We start from the raw sequence: 21815 nt of genomic DNA, 5'->3' as shown, positions 1-21815 counted from the left end.
CATGAGTGGTCTATTTGTGTCTTACTGAGAAATGGCACTGTGAAGTTTCAATGCCATGTGCCCTGGAAAATCATAGGAAAGAGGTGAGTGAAAGAGCATGGGGGAGGAGGGGCAGGGAAATGGCTCAGTGGGAAACGTACATGCCACCAAAGCCTGGTGACCTGAGTCTGCTCCTAAGAACCCCACAAGTTGCCATCTGACCCTCTCTCTCTCTCTCTCTCTCTCTCTCTCTCTCTCTCTCTGTCTCACACACACACACTAAGGTATAGAATTAAAGACATACACCACTAAACCTAGATCAATAATAAATTTAATTTAATTAAAAATTAAATATCTTAGGGACTGGAGAGATGCCACAGTAATTAACAGAGCTTGATTCTCTTCCAGAGAATCAAGTTCTGTCCCCATCACTCACACTGGACAGCTCACAACTGCCTGTAACTTCAGCTCCAGAGAATCCAGTGCCCTCTTCTGACCTCCTCAGATGCACACACAGACACACAGACACACAGACACACAGACACACACACACACACAGAGAGAGACACACAGACACACACACACAAATAACTCTAAAAGGCTATCCAGTCCCAAGTGGTCAGCCATAAACACATGTACATATGAGCAAAGAGACCAAGTAGGATGGATGGGTGAGTGAATGTGTGTGTGTGTGTGTGTGTGTGTGTGTGTGTGTGTGTGTGTGTGTACATGTACAATAATACTAAGAGGTCATGAATTTGAGAAGAGGTACAGGAGACTTTGAAGGGAAGAGAAAGAGTGGAAATGTAAATGTTTGAATGAAATTCTTAAAAACACAAAAATATTCAAATGGAACACAAATATTATTTTTGAAAAGACTTGTGAACCACTCATTTGAGACAAAGCTAGTAAACTGAGTGAAAAGAAAGAATCCTTGGTTGTAACCTGTGATAGACTATCAGCACTGGCCTTCACCACCAGGGTCTTGATACAGCTCCAGCTGTGTTGGGTAGTGGGTAATTGTAAAATTTCCACAGCTCAGCCTGGAGGCCCCTCCATAGTGAAATGAAGCCACAAAGCAGGGAAGAGACTGTAGGGAACACCCAATGCTGAGAACCTCGTTGTCATGGGACTATCCTGAACACTGTAGACTGTTAGCAGTATTCCAAGCCTCTATCTAAGACTCATTATATCAGAACCAAAATGTGCTAAGAAAATGTCAAACAGGTGTGTGTGTGTGTGTGTGTGTGTGTGTGTGTGTGTGTGTGACACAAAACCAGCCCTGTTGAGAACCAGTACTCTGCATACATAGATAAAGCAAGAGAAGTCATTAGAGGGAGAGGTGTTTGCTAGCTGGTGCTTTGTTGCTGTGGAATGATAGATTTCAGACTGTAGAAGTAGAAAGGGAAGCTAGTTGTGCTTAGAGAATATAAATGTGGCACCCTTCCTATTTCCAGTTGGAGGACTGTCATTCCTGTAGTTACTTGTCCATAGTAGTCACCTGGAGGATGGAGCAAAAGGCTTAATTTGTACCATAAGCCACCCTCCTGCAAGATCACTAGCACATGTCTTTATTCTCTGCTGGTGATGGGAGAGTCATGAGAAGCCTAGGTAGACTACAATATATCTCCCAGATTCCTATCAGCAAAGCAGCCCTCCTCACGCTGAAAAGAAGTGCAGGCCAGGGGCCAGGAAGAGGCTTCAATCAGCAAAGTGCTGATTTTGAATTTGAATCCCAGCATCCATATAAAATGCCAGGCATGATGGAATGCAACCCCAGTGCTGAAGAGGCAGAGACAGTGAAATCCCTGGGGTTTGAGGGGTGGCTGATGTAGTGGAATCCTCAGTGAGACCTTGCTTCAGAAAAAAAAAAAAAAAAAAAAAAGATTAAAAAGGGTTTGAGGAAGGCACCTGGCTACTATTGTACATGTACACACATGTATATATATACACACATATGTACACATATGCACATGTACACATACACAAGAAAAAGAAATTATGCAAGTCATCTAAATATGTAGTCTCAAATTCAGCTTTTTCCCCCTATAGCTTCTGTCCCTAATGCCTATTTTAACTGTATAATAGTTCCTTGATAACTGTATAGAAGTTCCTTGAGTTGTATAGACTTTAGGTACTGTTCATTTTGGTGTGATATATTTTTATTTTCAAGTCTTATACAATAAAGTTTATAACATTGATAAAAGGGACCTAAGTAAATAAACAATACATCAACTGGTGATGGGAAATACCCACAACCTTTGTCTTTCCCCTGTACCATCTGCACTCATTCGGTTAGAGCAGAAAGCCAAAGCTATGCTACTAAAGAATATGAATGCAAAAAGAGTTTTGGTTCTGTTCTAGGCGTTTTCAGACAGCTAAGCAAGAGGGGGCTGAGACTGACGGCTTCTCTGCCAGCCAGGTCTAAGCTAAGTCCTATCCTGAGGGAGAGGCAAAGAGGCAAACATAGCCTGGGACTTTACAGACTTGAAGATAATGCCAGAAATTCTCTAAGCAGGGCCACTTCTTTCTCTCCTTTCACCTGAGGGCATATCCATGTCTTCCTTTGGAATAGATGGGAACTGAGGAGGCATTGACTACACTTCCTAAGGACAAATGTCAGCACAAAGGAGTGGAGAACGGTCCATATATATATATATATATATATATATATATATATATATATATATATATTCTTTCTCTTTAGAGCCACCTGCCAAGAATAGACAATGCACCCACCACACTTCCGCCCCTTACTGTTTTCCAGAAGCTGCTCACTCAGGAAGCTGACTAGAAATTCCATGGCAGAGTCTAGTCATTCTTCAATTGTCTTTAGGAGACAAAGTTCAGGTCAAATAAAAGTAGTTGCTACTCACCCAATAGAGAATACCCCCACCCCCATCCCCACCCCACCCCCCACACACAGACACGCGGGAGCTTGCTCACACACTCACATGGGGCAAAGGAATGGATGGAGCTGCTGCTGCCAGAAACAAACAGAAACTCTTCTAGGGGACAATAAACAGTTAACACTTACAGCCTGTCAACACCAATTAGCCTGACCAAAAGATGCTGGTAAGAGGCCCTCAGCAGACAGACAGCTGCCATCCCTTCCTTCTCAGGGAGACCGCCCTCAGTGGGGCTCACTTCTTCAACCCTCAAGTTGAGCTGGACTGTTACTTCCTTAAGCCGCAGGCTCTTTAAAATATTAACATGCAAATTTATTGTCAGTTCCACCCTCTAAATCTTTTCTGAACACTGCTGGGTAATGTCGACAGGTTTGCGTGGGCTGAGAGTGCAAATGTTTCTTCTGAATATTCCCATTTCCTGATTTAAATTAAAGTATGTTCTAGGGATGTTCTAGGGATGACCCACCCCGCCTCCCAAAAAACCTCACGGTCCCTAAGCATTGTCAGCTATGTCTAATGGAGAAGTAAGTCTTGGTTTAGTAAATTGTTTGCAATTAAAAAAAAAAAAAAAAAAAAAAAAAAAACACTGTTATCTGTCGCCATCCACGCAAACAAATCCAACCCCTCAATGGAGTCTGCTCTGCTGATAAAACTACATAATATATCTAGAAACTGCCCCTTGACCTATCGCTTAAAAATGGTTCTTTAAAAAAATTAAATAAATAAGAAGAAAAGAAAGAAAAATATTCAAAGTCACACCCCAAGAGGCTTAAAAAAAATCAAGTCACCATACAACACTGATTTTTCTTCAATGTTTTATTTATATAGAAATACTTAAAAAATGAAGTAGCACCATTACTTAAGTTTACCTTTATTATGTAGAACTTTAAATGTCAGAAAAATAAAACTCTTGATACAATTTCAAATCTTGTCTCAGCAAATATAATATTAGTATTTGACCATGAGGTTAAAGGCCCTTTATCATAAAATAAAATATACTTTGTTTTTTTTTAAACTTTGCTCAGTAAAGTACATTTAAGCTCAGGTAACATCACCTACATATACATAAACGAGTGGTAAACAAATGTATTAAAATAGAAACACTAAAACTATAGCGGTGCAACAGAATTTCTGTAATTTGCACTGAATTCTATTTATACAAATGTTAGAAAGCATCAACTGTTCCTTTTGACATGTTTATACATTTCCATTTTTCGTAATAATATAGAATAAAATATGCTTTATATCACTGAATAGAAAATATGCTGGGTGAAGCGGATCTAGAAGATTTGTCTGAACCTATAAAATCTCCATCCCAACAGAATACTGCTCAAAACGTTATACATTTTATGGTTTTTGTAATCCGTCACAATTGTGTGATTATTAAAATAATACAGTGTTCTTTGCCATAAGGCCATACTAAAAATAAAAAGATTTAACCCAGCTACAAAAAAGTTCACTGAACTTAAATTAAAATACTTGTAAACATCTTTGCAATATGAAATATAATTTTTCAAGTCAAAAAAAGAATAAAATACTTCAATCTGTATTAATGCAATTTCTCTTTAAAACTTTTAAAGGTTTTTTTTTTAATATATAAGAGATATGTTACAGTTTTAACTTTAATAAAGCTGCAGGGTCCTGGCTGTACAGAACTCCTGGCCCTTCCATGAACATTCAAAAAGGATCCACTTGTGTTCTAGAACGAGCGCTGTAGGAACCCACCCACAAAGGGAAACACACAAAACAGTCCACACATCCCATAGCACAATTATTAATCATCTTCATAATTACTGTTCATTTTTCTACTTCAAGAAAATGGAAAACTTGTGGGGTTTTCTTTTGGAAGCTTCCTATTAAGTACAGTGTAAAAACTATCCTTACTAGAATGTCGCCGTTCCTATTATTTATAGAGCATGCAATTCAGGTGGTTCGGAGGCTACAGTACTCCTGATGCAGAGATCCTGGCAAGTTCCTTTGTTTAAAAATGACATTTTAAAAATGAGCGGATACTACAGCTTTCCAAGCTCCTCTGGGATCTCTGAGAGTGAGGAGGGTGGGGTGGAAAGAGGCGGGCACCAGAGGCATCTGGGCAGGTAGGCCCTAGGGAATGAGGGTCTAAGGAGGGGACCCTCCTTCCCTGCAGTGCACGCGCGCGCGCACTGCCTTCAGGAAAAAATGCGAATGGCCTGAGTGACCGCCGTGTGGCAGACGGGACACTCAGGCTCGCTCTTCTCACAAATGCGGTTGGCACATTCCATGCAGAAGAGGTTGTGGCCACAGGGCACCAGCGCAGCGATCACTTCACTCTCGAAGCACACAGAGCAGTCGCGGCTGCCTTTGCGCCTCAGCCCGGAGGAAGAGGAGGAAGAGCTGGAGGAGGAGCTAGAGGACGAGGAGGAGCCCGAAGTGTCCGAGGAGGGCAGGCCAGGGAGCTGCGTCCCTAGCCCATTAGCATAGGCAGCGTAGGCCAAGCCTCCACCTCCCGGGTCGCTGCGCACGCGGCGAGCAAGGTGGTGCTCTCCCGCCCCCGTGGCCATGTGCAAGGGCGGAGACAGGCGCGGGCAGCTGGTGCCGGGGTGCAGTCGGCGGTGCACCAGCAGCCCCAGATTGGCATTGGAGGGTGTGCTGCTGGCGCCACCCCCGGGAAAGACCACAGAGGACGAGGAGGCAGATGAGGATGCCGAGGAAGAGCAGGAAGAGGATACTGGTGCGGCAGATCCACCTCCAGGCGACCGCTCGAACTGGGCCCAGAGAAGGGGTGTTCCAGGTGGTGGGGCGGGAGCTGGGTCGAAAGTAGGCTGCAGCTCAGGACCCCCATCCGGGGAAGGTACTGAGGCTTCCCCCGCTGTGTAGGTGTAGCCATTGCCGTTATTGTTGTTGTTTCCATTGTGAGCAAAGCTGAGTGCAGGGCTGGGAGGGCTGTAGTCCGCCAGGCGTGAAGTGGCAGCTGCGCTGCCGCTGGTCCCACCACCGAAGTAAGAGTCTGTGGATGCGCTGCCAAGAGAGCTGGAGCTGTCGTTGCGATAGCTGGAGAAGGGCTTGCGGCCAGGTGTAGGAGTGATGCTTGGGGTGGGCTTGCTCCAGAGGCTGCCCGGTCCGGACCCGCCGGACCCGTGATGCAGATCAAAGCCCACGTCTGTGCCATTGGCATGGAAGTCGTTCTCGTCTGTCAGCTCGATGATGCCACCGGTGCGCAGCGCGATATGAGCTTCAATCTCCTCTCTAGCGCGATCCACGTTCTCTGGCATCCCGGTCACCTCGAAAACCGGCTCCTTGTCTCGGCTGGGTGTCACAATATATGTATGTGTCTGCTGTTGAATACGCTTGATCGTGGCGCCCTTTGGCCCCACCACGAGCCCTACCACGCGGTATGGCACCCTCACTTGGATAGTGGTCTGTCCCGGCAGGTTGGGCGGTCCGGGCACAGCGCCGTTGAGAGCCGTGTTCTTGTTTCGAGAGGCTCGGATCATGGAGAAGTGCTCTGCGGCAGAGATGATCTCCCTCCGAGCCATAGCCACATCCTCCTTCCTGCCCGTCACAACAAAGACAGGCTCCTCCCCGCGAACTGGGGTCTTGATGTAAGTGTTGGTCTTCGCCCTCAAAGCTTTGATTTTACAACCTGGGAGCCAGGGTTCAAGGGAGAGAGTAGGAGAAAGAGAAAGAGACACGCCCATTATCCCAGGATAAACGCGGAGACCCGGGACAGCCCGCGCCCAAGGCAGCTGGACAGCAGAACACGCGACCAGAGAAAGGGGGCGTCTCCCTCGTTGACCCCGAACCGCGCTAGGAGCCTGACCGCCGGCTCTATCCTCGAAACGCTCGAGGAATAAATAGTCCATTGGCTGCCTGACCCTCCCCCGGTGACTGCAGTCGTCCCAAGCAAAACGCAGAACCCCCGAAAAGTCATCTAGGGAGATGCTTCTGGTATCCAACTGAGCACACTGATTGCCTTGAAGACACCAGGGGCTCCCGGGAAGCCGAGATCCCTAAGCTCTGGAGGACTAGGGGTGGGGTTAAGGGAATGGCAGTCCTGGGACCCATTGTTCCTTCTCTGGACTCCATTCCATTCCGCTTTGCAGAAATCCTGAATCCTCGTCCCATCGGACGCCCCCACACACACACCGCGCCCTCCCAAAGGACCACCAGAGGTACCCTCCCCCAGTATCTTATATTTAAATCATCTTTCCTAGAGTGGACTAAGTCTGGAGCACTAGAGGAGAAGTCAGTGATTTTAGCAGGAGAAAGTGCATCCCGCCGCGGCTCTGGCGCCGCTGTGGAAGACAGCCTGCCTGCACTTTCTTTGTCTAGTGCGCCGGCCCATCGCGCGGCTCTTCCTCCCTCCCTAAGGCTCCCCCGCGCCACAGCTCGCGTTCTTGCACCCGCCCTCCCAGTGAGGCGGTGGCCGGAGATCCTACACACCCCTCCGGTCCCCATCCTTGCCGGACCCACCTTGCCGCCCTACGATCTCCGCGACGTGTTCGGAACTGGGTACCGGCACGCACTCGGTCATGTTCACGCTCTTCTTGCGCGGTTCGCTGTCGTACAGAGAGGCGCCCTCATCACTGTCCAGTCCCAACAGGGAGAGCTGATCGAGAGCAAGCTGCAGGGCTCTTTGGTCATCCAGAGTCTCTCCCCCGCCGCTGCCACCGCCGCCGCCTCCCCCGCCACCGCCTCCCCCGCCACCGCCGCTGCCGTTGCGCTCCAGGTCTGCAAACAGCGAGCTGGGCATCGCTCCGCCGTGCGCGCCGCGCCCCAGCCGGCTCTCTGCTCGGCAGCTAGAAGGTGCAGCCACAAAGGCAGCCGGGAAGCGGATAGTCAGGGGCGGGGAGGCCGGTCGGCTGCGGAGGGCTCCGTGGCTCGTTTTTCGGCGCCTGAAGGAGTGGGTCTCTACGTGCAGTCCGCACCGGGCAGTGGCTGCAAGAGCCCCCGCCTGGGTCCCCACCCCAGATCTGCTGGCGGTTGGGGTGGGGGCAGAGCTCGAGCGGCGGCCGCGCGTGCCCCCCGAGTGCCCGGCTGGCTGGCCACAATGCCGAGCGCAAAGCGAGCAGGCGAGCGACAGCAGCGTTTCTTTAAGGAGCCCCTCCCCGGCTCCTCCACTCCCTCCCTCCCTCCCTCCCGCCCGCCCTCACTCAGCGCTTTTTCCTCCTCTCCTACCCGCCTCTTGACTGAGCCTCTGCAGCCAGACGGCTCCGGAGGGGGACGAGGGAGGCGCAACGTCACCGGCGGGAGCTGACACTACAATGCTACTGACACTATCGCTGGGGGAGGCGATTGGCGCGCGCCAGGCCGGGGGCGGGCGGAGGCCGGGGCTGAGCGAGCTGAGAGCCAGCGCCACCCCCATCGAGCTCGCCGCAGCCCGCCCCGGCCTCCTCCCGGCCGCGCCCCTCCCCCGCCGCCGCCGCGAACGCCTCTCTTTGTTGTCTAATGCGGGACCGGCTGGCTCGGGACATTTATATGTACCTATCAACCGAGGACAACCACTGTCCTCAAGTCTCTTTCCTCTCCAGGTTGACAAAAAAAAAAAAAAAAAGGCGCCCAATTGTGATGCCAGAGGCCAGGATCCAAAGAGCGGTCCTTCTAAAGTCCCGTTACTGCCCCCAAATAAAGCATCCCTGGAGTCGACGCGACCACTAGGTGGACCGTATACTGTGCAAGGTATCTGTACAACAGGGCAGCCCAACCTTGGGACCCGGAAACAAAGGCTCCAGGTCCTGAGCCCCATTGGTATTGTGACTTCTGGGCGCGAGCTGCCCACCTGCGCGGGAGCGCACTCCACACAAAAGACACGCCCGCCCACTCTGCCACTCGCGCGCGCGCCCACATTTCCGTCCCCTTGGGTAGTACTTTGCCCAAGTGGCTCTGAAAGAACGAATGCCAAAACCAGAAACCGGTTGCAGCAAGGGCCCGACCCACAGCGCTTGCGGGTGACCTCTAGGGTCCCGCACACGCCTGGCGCGCGGACTGAGACCCCGCGGGGATCTGACACGCGCACGAGCACCGCGCGGCCACTGCCCGGACTCCAGCCCTACACCGCCAAGGGATGGTGCCGGCGTGCGCGCCCGCCGCTCCCGGTCCCGCCCCTCCCTGCGGTCAGGCATGCGCAGTGCCTGAGAGGAGCCAAGAGCGCGCCGGCCCCGCCCTCCGCCCAGCCCTGCCGGGAGGTGTGTGGTCGGGCCTGGCGCTCTTTGTGCGCTTCTCGGGGTGGGGGTGGCGGCGGAGGAAGGGTGCGACGGGACTAGCGGGCGGCCAAGGCGAACTGCGCCCCCTCCCGGCTTCTCCACCGACAGCCTTCTAGCGCAAGCGAGAAGAAAGGAGGTTTTGGAGGGGCGGGCCGGGGCGGGGTTCGGGCCTGAGCGCATCTCCCTCCTGGGAGAGAAGGACGCCCCTTCCCTGCTCAGCGCGCATCCGCTTCTCCGTCCTTTGTTCCCAGAGCCCGCCTGTTTATCCGCGCCCGTGCGCCCTGCCTCAGGCTGTTAGGCCAGTAGTCCAGGCTTTCCCTAATCCTGTTAAGATCCGCCCGGAGAGACGCCTGCCGGTGATGCAGAGGCTACTTGTCTACACCGCAGACTGGCTTACTGGAGAGCCCCTTCCACTTTGAGGGCGACCCGGGACCTAGGACAGATCTTAGTGACCCAGAAAAGGAGAACGGGCACCCAGGACCCCGACTGTTATCCACAATACCTCCCCTCTGTCCAATGCCTGAGTGATTAAAAGTGACAATGGTTGGCAGTGCACTTGGGTACTCTGCTCTGCCAGCGCCTGTACTTCCCAGGCGTGCGAAGGTGATTCCGAGCTCCAAACTCACCTGGAGCTGTCTCGGGGCAGAGGTGCTGATTATTTCCTTGGGGAAATGAGGCTGATGAGCCACTTTACTGTGGCTATTTCCTCAGGATGTTTACGTCAGCTTCCCCAAGCTGGCAGTGTTTTTCTTCAAAGAAGCAGTTCTATGAGGGGCGGGGGACGGTGGGGGGCGGGGGGACGGAGAAGATGGTGATGCAGAGTTCGCTGACCAGTAGAGAATTTCTGCTTATGAATTTGGAGTCAAATTGGTTTGGGATTGAGGAAGGAGCGCACTTAAGAACCCTAAACTAGGTACTAAAGCAAAAGTGCCCTGCCTAAAGAGAATAACGGAAGAGGCATGCATGAGGGCAGGAAGCAAAAAAGAGCCTGGCCTAGAGGCCCCTGCCTGTCATCCCAGCACTTGAAAGGGTGGGGATTTCAACCAATTCCAGGCCAGCTTGGGTTATATAGTGAGTTTTGGGCCAGTCTGGGTTACAATGTGATATCCTGGTTTTAAAAGTCGACAAGAGGGGCAGTTATGAAAAGGGGCATTTTCACCTTGCCCACACAACGTAGTAGCTTCCTTTTGGGGTCCTCTGCTGTTCCTTTAAAAAGATTATAAGGTTATGATTGTGTACCTGTAAGTGGGATGGAGAGTCCCTCAGGAAACTTGCTGTCGGGACCTTGCCCATAGATTTTTGCAAGCCTGCCATAACTCTGTTCCCCTTGGAACATGCTCAGAATAAGATTTCAGATGAGTCGCTCCTGAAAATTTGGAGGATTTGGCTCTCCACGGAAGTCCCTGGGGACCCTGTCTCATTAGCAGGAAGGTGAATGCAATGCTTCACCAAGGTGACATGTTTAATGTCACTCTTCCCTGCTGGATGAAAGCGGGAACGGAACGGCACTTGCTTATAACTGTGAAAGGTGGATGAAGCCACACATTTTGCCCCACATGAAAGAAAGGTGGAGGAAACTCTGACCATAGGAATTCATGACCAATCTTGGCAGGTCCAGGTAGGTCCCAACTAGGGGCCTGTTTGGTGAAACCTGTGAAAATTAGTGTTCTGAAGACACCGCATTGAATATATTCCTGAGAGCCTTGCAGAGTGACTGATAGGATAGAAATTATAACATCTGACAATGCCAGCCTCCATGTCCAGCTGTACTTCTGTGTCGACTCTGAAAAGATTTTCCATCGGGCTGTCTTAACCAGAGACCAGGACAAAGGGAACTCATGAATGTTGTGGATGACAAAAGGCTGGCTGGTGCCTTCCTACCAGCCGCCACCCTTCTCTGCTGGCATATAATACAGCATCCCGAATGCTGGAGTGCTTTCAGACCCCCTGACTATTTTTCTAGAAATAATTCAGAAATTTTCATTTCAATTAATGTCTTATAAGACACCATACAACTTGCAAGGCCTGCTTCTGGTTTTAAATACATACCCTAATCCCATAGGTTCTGTTTGGTTGGTTGGTTGGTTGGTTTAGATTGTTCCAGGCTCCTGTTGGACCCAAGAGCTTAACTATTTTCCTGATACAGGACACATACTCCCAAGGGCTTCTTCATGCCACCATATTATGCTTGTTATTATAAGAGAAAAGTGTGCAGAGTATGGGCTGGCACCGAGCATTTCAATTGCTATAAAATATGAAAGGTTCAAGTTATCTCCCAAAAGCCAACAATAAAACAGCCCGTTTTTGTTTCCAGAGGTCTGAAAAGCTGTTTTGCACACATCTTGCAAGCTGAATACATGGCAAGAGGAATTCAAATCTCCATGTGAAAGCAAGCAAGCTCACTTCAATCAGTGTGGCTGAGCATTAGTAATAAAGCATTGGTACAAAAATGATAAAGATGGTGGGGGAGCGGACTCTTCCCCGGGGCCATTGTTCATGTGGAAACCGTTACACAGAGGGTCTAGATGTGCAAAGGAGTAATCCACCCAGCGTCCTGGCGGGACCTCACAGAGGAGATAAGTGTGCTTTGCTTCAGTGAAGGAGGTGCAAGAATTTACAGAGACCAGAGCTTTACAGCATGTAGCATCTACTTAGGAACTCAATACCTGCTTATTAGATGAATGAGTGAGCCAGGCAGAAGAGCCTTGAAGGCATAATTTCCTTAAGTACACACATGAATAATTCAGACTCTAGGAAACAGTTCAAAAGACTCCAGCCACAACAACATGACTTTGAGCAATGTTGGTAATCACAGATAATATTTATTACACACGTATGATATGCCAGGCAGTTTATAAATGCTTCCCAATATAATGTTAAGGTTCAATTCTCATAATTACCCTGAGTCAAAGACTGTTCATGTACCCACTTTACAGATGAAAATTAGCTAAGTCACTTATCCAAACAGGCAGATTTACCTCCAAGTCTATGAAGCTTGAATTCAGGGGCTCTCACCTAACACAATACCCCCAAAACACTAAGAGAAGTCCTAAAATTTCTTCACCAAGTCATGCATTTCAGTGATGTTTTCAACAATGGTGTTTTCATTCATTTTCTTAGGGAGAACTCCTAAAATGAAGTAAGCTTCAGGACCAACAAATCTTAGAAAAACTATTGTCCCCAAGGCCACATAGCTAATAAGTGGCATCAGAGACTGGGATCTTAACCAAGCCTAAGTTCCTTCCTGTCTCTGAGCCATGAGTTCTCAGCTGAAAGTTGGAAATATTTACAGCCCCATATCCTACACAGGGTTATGACAATCCCACATGGAAAGGGATATGAAAGTTCTTTGTTGGTCTTATATTTTCCAATTTTCCATTGTCTCTGTATTCTTAACATGCCAGAGATACAGTTCATGCAACCCGCATCTATTTAGTAAAATATTTGAATAATGTAGGAAACTCTCTCCTTATGTTGACTGAACATAATAGACATGTGTTGTGCACACTTAGCATTAAAAACAATGAAAAATAGTAAAATTGCATCAAAATCTTAATGGGTTTTTTTTTTTAGGGAAAACAATTTTTCTTTCATTTTCTGTACATCTTAACCGAATCTACATCTTTAGTCAATTAATTTTCTAGGATCTGGAAAGAAGGCTCAATGGGAAAAGTACTGTTTGTTCAGCTATGAGGACTAAGGAGTTCAGATCCTTAGCAGCCACATGACAAACCTGTCATAGTAGCATATTGCTAAAAGCACTTGGAGACAGAGACAGGCAGGCCCAAGGGACCAGCCAGCCCATCAGACTGGCATAAGTGGCAAGATCCAGGTTCCACAAGAGACCCTATTTCAAATGAGAAAAATATAAAGTGGAGAGTGAGTGAGGAAGACACTCAAATGTTGGCCTCTGGCTTCCACGGGCATCCACAGACAAGTGCTTACCACACACATGCACACACGTGTACATGCAACACATACTCAGAGTGTAAGATGTACTTAGTTTTAACTTTTAAATAGTGCTAAGGAGCAAAACAAACCACTTCCTGTCCTTGCCACAGAGGGTTGCTCTCCAATAACTGACCGCAGGGTTCCCATGATCAAGGACAACATTCATACAGCTTATTGAACATAGAGAGGTCAAGCAGGTATGCCTACATGGGGCCTTCACCCCTAAGTTCTATTGTCTTTAATATAGGAAGGTTCTCTGAAAGCTACTGAAAGAAACCTAGTCACCAACCCAGCCAAAAATCCTTTGGCCTACAATTTCAGAACTTGTGGGAGTGGCCGACCAATATCTGATTTAACTTGAGGTCCAATCCATGAGAGGGGAGCCCATGCCCAAAACTGCCTGGGTTGGCTAGTGACCAGTAGAGAATGAATAGCCTAGAGCCCTAGGGTAGAACCAAACATGACTGGCAAAACAACAAAAACCAATGAAATGATTCCTAATGATACTCTACTATACTCATAAATCCATGCCTTGTCAAGTCATTATCAGAGAGGCTTCCACCAGCAGCAGATGGAAGCATATGAAGAGACCTACATCCAGACATTATGCAGAAAGAGAGAGAGTCTAAATCAGAGGTCTCTATCAGGTACATCCCCTTATAGTTTGAAGAATCCAGTGAGAGAGAGAAAGGAAAAAAAAAAGATTGTGGGAGTCAGGGAATGGAGAACACCAGAAGAACATGGCCCACTAAGTCAGCTGGGTAGGGAGCATATATGCTCAGAGAGATTGAATTAGCAAGCACGGGGCCTGTGTGGGTCTTTCCCAGCTCCTCTGCGTATATGCGATAGCTGTTAACATGGTACTCTCATGGACTCCTAACAGGGAGCAGGTGTGTCTCTGACTCTTTTGTCTGCTCCTGGGACTCTTCTCCAGCTGGGTTGGTTGCCTTGTCCAGGTTCAAAGTAAAGGCTTTGGCTTTGTCGTCGTAGTTTGTTTTGCTATTTTTGGTTGTTGTCTCTTGGAGGCTTGCTATTTTCTGAAGGGAGATGAAGGAGGGAATAGATGCAAGGGAGAAGAGAGATAAAGGGAGCTGGGAGGAGTGGAGGGAGGGAAAACTGTGGCTGGGATATATTGAATAAGAGAAGAATGTCTTTTCAATTTAAAAAAGGAACTATTGCTGGGCGGTGGTGATGCATGCCTTTAATCCCAGCACTTGGAAGGCAGAGGCAGGCAGATTTCTGAGTTCGAGGCCAGCCTGGTCTACAGAGTGAGTTCCAGGACATCCAGGACTACTCAGAGAAACCCTGTGTCGAAAAACAAACAAACAAACAAATAAATAAATAAATAAATAAATAAGGAACTATCTAAAGGCCATCCCAGCACATGTTTATATCTCTTTAAGCTATTGGACTAATGAGAGTAGAAAGGGCAGAAATTCAGAACATGCATTAAATCAGCCAGTAATAAAGCAGCTCGACTTCTAAAGTTTAATATCGCTTAGTTAACAGTGACAGCATTCTACAATACCAGAAAGGAAGAAGAAAGAGAAAATCTATCAAAGAGACCAAAATTCCAGGGATGAAAGTTTACAGTCCTTAGCAAAATGGTAAGGCTTTCTTTTTTCTAGTCAAGGGTCAGACAGGACTACAGAATCCCAGCATTTGCAACAGTTAAATGTTGCCTTTCACAAAGTCTAGTGTTGGTGCCCTACCACCATCAGCTGTGAAACTGATGAACCACGTGGGAGACTAGACTTGGGACATCTAGAGGCCTCACCTGACAGCCAGCACACTGAAGGCCAGTGTAGCGCACTGTCAATCTTAAGCCAAAGGCTTGTAAATTGTAGAACCAGAGGATGAAGCCAGGAATGGAGACTCTCTTGTTTCATCTTTTAAGGAGTTCTGGTCTAATGAACATCTTCCCTGTCTCATACTTTGGCCCTGAGGTATCTTCATAGTTAATGCTGAAGGAATCCAACCTATGTGATTGTTGACCCTGAATCTGGGAGTGGCAAATAAGGAAAGGATGGATTTTGTAGGACATGTAAAAGCAGCACCCAAGGCATCTTCCCCATCTGCCTTCCATCTGTGGCACACGATTGCCTCTGGATGAAGAAAATGTACCCAGAGACTGTATACCCTGCTTGCAGACTTGGTGGTAGCACTAGCTACACCATCATCATGGTGGCTCTAGCTTTTCTCCCATGGAGGTCAAAAGAAATAAAATAAGTAATCTATATCAGCATTTGATGCCAGGCAAACACTTTCTTATTTAACTCTCATGGGTATCCATAAGAAATGATATTTTTTTTAATTCTACAAACCAACTTTCCCACGTCCATCTTTCTAGGAAGAGTTAAGGCTAAAATTTCAGCATCTAGACTCCAGTTGGCCTTCTGAAATAAGCTACGTCCAGGAAAATACAGTGTGAATTGTGAGGATGGAAAACCACAACAGTGGAAATAATGAAATAGCAATCACTCTGCGGACAGGCAGCTGATGAGGTTCCTCAGAGTTGTGTCAGTGAGATGTCAAGTGGCACTAAAAGTCAAGGAGCAGAAGGAAAGAGAATGCCTCATGTAAACAAACTGGGGAAGGACAGTGAACCGTGGGAGGGGTTGAGACCTTTGCCATATCTAAACAACTATTTGGATTAAAAGAACTATTCAAGAAGAATACAGTTAGAAGCCATAATGGTTAGAGGACAGAACAAGAATAGATAGTCTTGGAAGGCAAACACTGGAATAAGATAACTTCCTTAAGCCTAGAGTTGTCTGCAGGTGGATGGCCCCCCCTCACTGTTGATGTACAGCATGCCCATGTGCCCATACACCTAGGAAAGATCTGTAGGCGATTGTATACACAGGTGAAGTTCATCCACTTACAAGGGGAGAGTCTTTCACTCCTTGACTTTCAGCTGCTCATTTGGTTCCTGGGCTTCGGATTTCTCATCTATAAAACAGGAACCATAGTTCTCACTTGGGCAGATAACTCGCTTGGGCCTTTCTGTCAGCAGGGTGTGATACTGTCTGCTGGGATGAGGGCTTTTCTGCATCACATACACAGAAATGTGAAAATTCTTTCACCCTCATTTTAGTGCCTTAACTACGATGTCAGATCCTTTGTTCTTTTAACATGTTTGGTTGGTTGGTTGGTTGGTTGTGTGCTTGGTTGGTTGATACTGGGTCTCACTATGTAGCCCAGACTGGCATTGATCCTCCTGTCTGCTTTACTCCGTACTACTGGCATGAGAGGCATGTATCACCGCACCTGCTTCTCTTAACTTTTTAAAATACTCTTACAATTTTTAATACTCTTACAACTCTTTTTGTAACACTCTTACAACCTAGAAAGAGAGGTTTTTTTGCTTTGTATTAAATGTATGCTTACCAAAGTCGATATACTAATTAATGTAATATAGCCATGATATTTGTATAAATAAGTCTGAGGTAAAATTATTTCTCTTTCATATAAGTTAAAACAATAAAAATTAGGGCAATAGTGTTACTGAAATTTTAGCTTGGGCTGGGTGTAGTGGCTCACGCCTTTAATCCCAGCACTTGGGTGCATCTCTCTGAGTTCAAGGCCAGCTTAGTCTACAGAGTGAATTTCAGGACAGCTAGGACTAAAGTAAAATGTAAAGTAAAAAGTCCGTGTCTCAAAAAAACAAAGAAAGGCATAAAATAACAACAAATGAGTAACTCTGGCCATAGAGAAATGAGATTGTGCTCAGGTAGGCTCTGATGCATTTTACAAAGTTAAAGTCAAGTCTCAGGAATTGGAAAGATCTGATAATTAGTTCCTCAGACTCCTAGAAGTTGTGGCCATGACCCTGTGGCTTCTCCTTCTGTGCTCTTCTGGGACACCGGAGCTTGGAGCAATAGGCTTTGCTGATAACAGAAGTGACACTTGTTGATTCAAGTGGTCACTTGCATCACTAATAAAAAATCTGCAAAAGAAGAAATGGGGGAACCCCTCTGCACTCTGTTGTATTTATATAAAACTATGCTATACATCTGCAAAAAAAAAAAAATTAAAACAGCACATATTGACATCAATATGCCTTGAAAGCAGACAGCAGACGTAAAGTTTTAGAAACAAATCCGAACTGAAATGAATTTACCATATAACTCAGACAAGTTGGCTTTTTAACAAACAGTAGCTAGGGTGTGTGTGTGTGTGTGTGTGTGTGTGTGTGTGTGTGTGTGTGTGTGTGTTTAGTGATGAGAATTGAATTTAAGGCCTCATGTGTCAGGTAAGCACACTATCACTGGGCTGTACCCTCAGCTCTCAGCATATATTCAAATAAATTCCAAGTAGCTTAAGTAGTTCATTTTAAAGTAATTCAATTGTAAAAAGAACTAAGAAAAACAAATGCCACTGTTTCTATAATTTTGTAGTAAGAGAAGGGCTTTCTAAGCATGATTCTAATAGTAGAAATATAATCCCAGGTAGACTGGGGAGCAGGCAAAAGAAGTAGGAATGTAACATGTTTTTTTTTTTTTCTTTATTTCAAATATAAGAACTTGAACTAAATCAGTAAACAAATAATGTTACAGCTGGTTCTCAAATTAGGCAGATAGATAGATAGATAGATAGATAGATAGATAGATAGATAGATAGATAGATGACAGATAATAGATATATAGGTGATAGATGAATGGGTTGATAGAGATAGATGATGGATGGTGGATGGATGGATGGATGGATGGATGGATGCTATATGAGATAATGAGAATACCCAGTGATTTGACACAGAATCTGTAAACAAGATGACATTCTAATAAGGCTAATTCATTCTCTCTCTCTCTCTCTCTCTCTCTCTCTCTCTCTCTCTCTCTCTCTCTCTCTCTCACACACACACACACACACACACACACACACCAATAGCCCACATGTTGTATATTTAAATACTCAGTGTTTATGGATGAAGCTAGTACCAGCTGAAGAGTCTTCTTGTAGGAGGTTGACAAGAGAACTCACCAATCTCAACTCTGGATTAGAATTTAGAACTCTTGGTGGTCTCTGCTGAGTCCGCTCTGGGCTCAGGGAACTCAGATCCACAATTTCCACCTCTCTCCCTTTGGTTCCCTCCATCCCAAGACATACCCATGCCACTAATAGGTCCCAAATGCACATCACACACGGTTCCATCTGCATACTGTAGCTTTCCAAAAGCAACCAACCCCTTGGATACCACTAAGCAGAGGACTGCCGGGTCTGGCCTCAGTGAAAGAAGATTCACGGAACCCTGGAGAGACTCAAGGTCCTAGGGAGCAGGGAGGTCTGGTGGCGTCAGGATGGAGGGATGGGGACATCCCTTTGAAGACAGGGGTGAGTGGGGGGTGGGAGTGGAGGAGGTGTGGGATGGGGAGTAGGGGTGGCGGAACTGGAGAGGATTAAAGACTGGACTATAAAAAAGGATTAAAGAATTTTAAAAAACAATAATAATAAAAAAAAGACAAAGGGTCTTTATAAAGCATGTGCGTGTATGAACGTTGTCAGCCTTTCTAGACATCAGGCAGGGCCCAGGTATCCCTCTTTTTTTGGAGTGAGGGTTTTTTGTTGTTGTTGTTGTTGTTGTTGTTTTGTTTTGTTTTGTTTTTTTGGTTTTTTGAGACAGGGTTTCTCTGTATAGCCTTGGCTGTCCTGGAACTCACTCTGTAGACCAGGCTGGCCTCGAACTCACAAATCCGCCTGCCTCTGCCTCCCAAGTGCTGGGATTAAAGGTGTGCGCCACCACTGCCTGGCCCAGGTGTCCCTCTGAATCGATCCTATAATAAATTGCCAACCCAGTGCTTCCAGGACAGATTCTTTAATTCTAAGAGGTCTTAGCCACCCTTTTAGGGTATACCCCAAAAGGCATCAAAATTGTATATATACCTACTGTTAAGGCAACACTACTGCTAAAACAGTTGCGCATGAGTCTCCCCATGAGACGCCTACACCCACACTTGGGTGTGTCTTATTCTTTCTCTTAACCCCTGTGCTTAAGTCTATGATAAAGTTTCTTCTTAATAAGCTCCAATTCTGCTACAAACTTGCTGGACCTCAAATTCTTTCCAGCAATGAAGTTAGGAATTGTGTCCTGCCCTAAGTTGAGGTCTCTAAAAAGAACTTCATAGGCTGCTGGAGTTTCATGGCTAGAGACCTACAACCAGAGGACAGGGAGACCCTCTAAGAGCATGGAGCCTGCCTGAGGCAGGGGCCTCTCCTACCTAACACAGTTTAACTGGCCAAATGTTAGACTTTTAAGTCCTGCTTGCAGTCTCTCCACATTACAAATTAGAAAAGTGCAGGTTGACGCGGGAAGCTCTGGATGCCATAGCTGTTAAGAATCCACATGTAGCATCTCCCACCTACTCCTTCCTTCCTCTTTCCTTCTTCCTTCCTCCTTCCTTCCTTTTTAATCCTTTCTTCCCTCTGCACTTCCTTCTCCGTCTCTCCTTTCCTCTCAAAGGCAGATATTTAGAAAGTGAGTTTTGTGCCAGGCGCTCTGGGCATCACAGTTCACAACAGTCAAGGCAGAAGGCAGGGACCAGGGACCAGTGAGCAGCCCAGCCCTGCTGAGACACAAATGAACTCACAATTGCAGCAATTACACCTCAGGAATAAAGGCAGGGACAGATATGCATGCTAGTTGCCTTTGATTTCAGGCTTCCTGCTGTGATGGGGAGGAGTGTAATTCTGCCTTTCTCTTTAAGCCAGAGGCCTTACAGACTTTCACACACTTGTCTCTGTGGATGCATTCCAGACAGCTAGCCAAAAACCGGGGAGTGCTTCCTACAAGCACAGGGGCCTGTGATTAAATCAACTCTACTTACTACTTTATCACCGCAGTAAAAGCTGACCAAAACCTTCTGTGACCCAAATTCCTGCAGTGTTACAAAGCCAATTGTCCTGAAGATCATGGTGCCAGGTTCTATGGGGGTGGAGAAGGTGGAGAATGTGCTGCAGGGCAGAGGAGAACTGTTCTATGTCCCTCCTGATAGTCCTGTTCCACAAAGTAGGAGACATGGGACAGGCAGATGTGGTGGATAACGCTTCCTGTATCGTTGCTTTTGTTTCCAGATTGTGTGACAGTTTCTAGGGCACAGGTGCTCACTTTAGAACAAGAGGAAAAAAAAATTACCTGGGGTACCTGAGGCTGCAAAGGACTAGGAAAGGTTAGGTTGGTTCCAGCTCCTTGCAGCTATATCCAGTTGAATGAAACATCATACAGCTACTAATATTAAATTCATGTGGATCTACATAAAGGAAACAGACAGTATTTCATGTTAAAATAGCTTTGCACTTGAGGGGCCAGAATGCTAGAAAGAAAATCTACATACGCTGTTAACATTGGCAACCCGGAGTCTGATTGCGGATTGACCATGTATTTTCACTAATAGCTTTTATTGTTTCTAGTAAGGATTAAATTCCCAGGAAATGTGCCCGGAGAAAGGAGTGATTACATCCTTACAATTATGTAAACATTCCCTAGAGAGTGTTGCTCCTGGTACTAAACATTCCAGTAGAAGAAACTCTTAATTTTAAAATTCTGCCTGGTACACACGTACCTCTCTCTCTCTCTCTCTCTCTCTCTCTCTCTCTCTCTCTCTCTCTCCCTCCTTCTCTCCCTCCCTCCCTCTTTCTCTCTCCCCCCTCTCTTACACACACATACACATACATACACTTACACACATGCATACACATACAAACTCAGATTCAGCTACATTCCCACACAGGTACAGATATACTCACACACACATTCACACTCACATAATCACATACACACACTCAAATACTTGCACACACACACTCATATACTCACATGTACTCACACACATTCACACGCTCACTGTGTTATGCTGCTATGTGTTATAATGCTAACTCTGTACCTGAAGGTCTAGTTGCCTAGGAGTGAATTCTCACACTTACTAGCTTTTGTTGTGCAAACCTAACTCCTTAATTTAAAACTATTGGTTAATAAAGATACCTACAGCCTATAGTTGGGCAGAAAAGAGGTAGGCAGAGCTTTCCGTTCCTGGGCTTAGGGTCTGCGGAGACCCTAAGGAGAGGGAGGAGACCTGAGGAAAGGAAGAAGAAGTGAAGAAAGAGGACACCGTGGGGAGGAGGATCGTGAGAGCACGGCCATGAGGACGGCCACTTGGAGTAGGAGTGGCCCAGGTGAAATATGACAAGTGATATCTCGGGGTTACTGATGGGGAAGTAGACAAAATAGCAGAGGGCTGATATCAGCCCAGCTCTAGTGCTTTAAGCTTGTTATAAATATAGAGGTTTTATATCTTTTATTTGGGAACTAGATGACCTAAGGTGGGTAGAAACCTCCAATTAATGTTTACTACTACATACTACACACACACACACACACACACACACACACACACTTTCCTGTACCTTCCTTTTGCAGGTTCGGTCAGTGGGCAGTGGGGGAAGCGGCCTGCCCTGGCTGAGCGCCCTCCCTTCACTGAGGTTCCTGCCACAGGTCAGTTGCTGAGCCGAGGCTCTGCCGTGGGCTGTGAGGAGAGCTGGCCTCACTCAGGAACTTGGTGTCTACAGCTCCACCATTCGCACCCCCACCATGCCTGCTCAGTTACCTGGGGTGCAGTGCCATTACACCTACACACCGCACACTGAATACAGGCTTTTACCTTTCTTTGCAGGATTTGGGAAAGCATCACACACATGGGAAAAGGCTGAGGAATTGTCTAGGAAGACTATCACCAAAGCATCTTTTATCTTAAAAGCTTGTGATTTCTTTAAAAATTAAGTCAAATGTCACCAAGCAGGG

General features: G+C 46.7%; 1 protein-coding gene across 1 annotated transcript; it reads right to left on the bottom strand.

Annotated features, from left to right (window-relative positions):
- Positions 1-3689: 3689 nt before the first annotated feature.
- On the bottom strand, positions 3690-7974 carry Mex3b (mex-3 RNA binding family member B). The gene is made up of 2 exons (XM_034498688.2): positions 7341-7974; positions 3690-6510 (listed from the first exon to the last, which is right to left on the bottom strand). The coding sequence occupies exons 1-2, from the start codon at positions 7618-7620 to the stop codon at positions 5057-5059; spliced, it is 1734 nt and encodes a 577-aa protein (XP_034354579.1). The 5' UTR covers positions 7621-7974; the 3' UTR covers positions 3690-5056.
- Between the last annotated feature and the right edge of the window lie 13841 nt (positions 7975-21815).

The sequence above is a fragment of the Arvicanthis niloticus genome, chromosome 1 (assembly GCF_011762505.2).
Source record: "Arvicanthis niloticus isolate mArvNil1 chromosome 1, mArvNil1.pat.X, whole genome shotgun sequence".
Classification (NCBI taxonomy): Eukaryota; Metazoa; Chordata; class Mammalia; order Rodentia; family Muridae; genus Arvicanthis; species Arvicanthis niloticus.
This window is presented reverse-complemented; position numbering and strand designations above follow the sequence as displayed.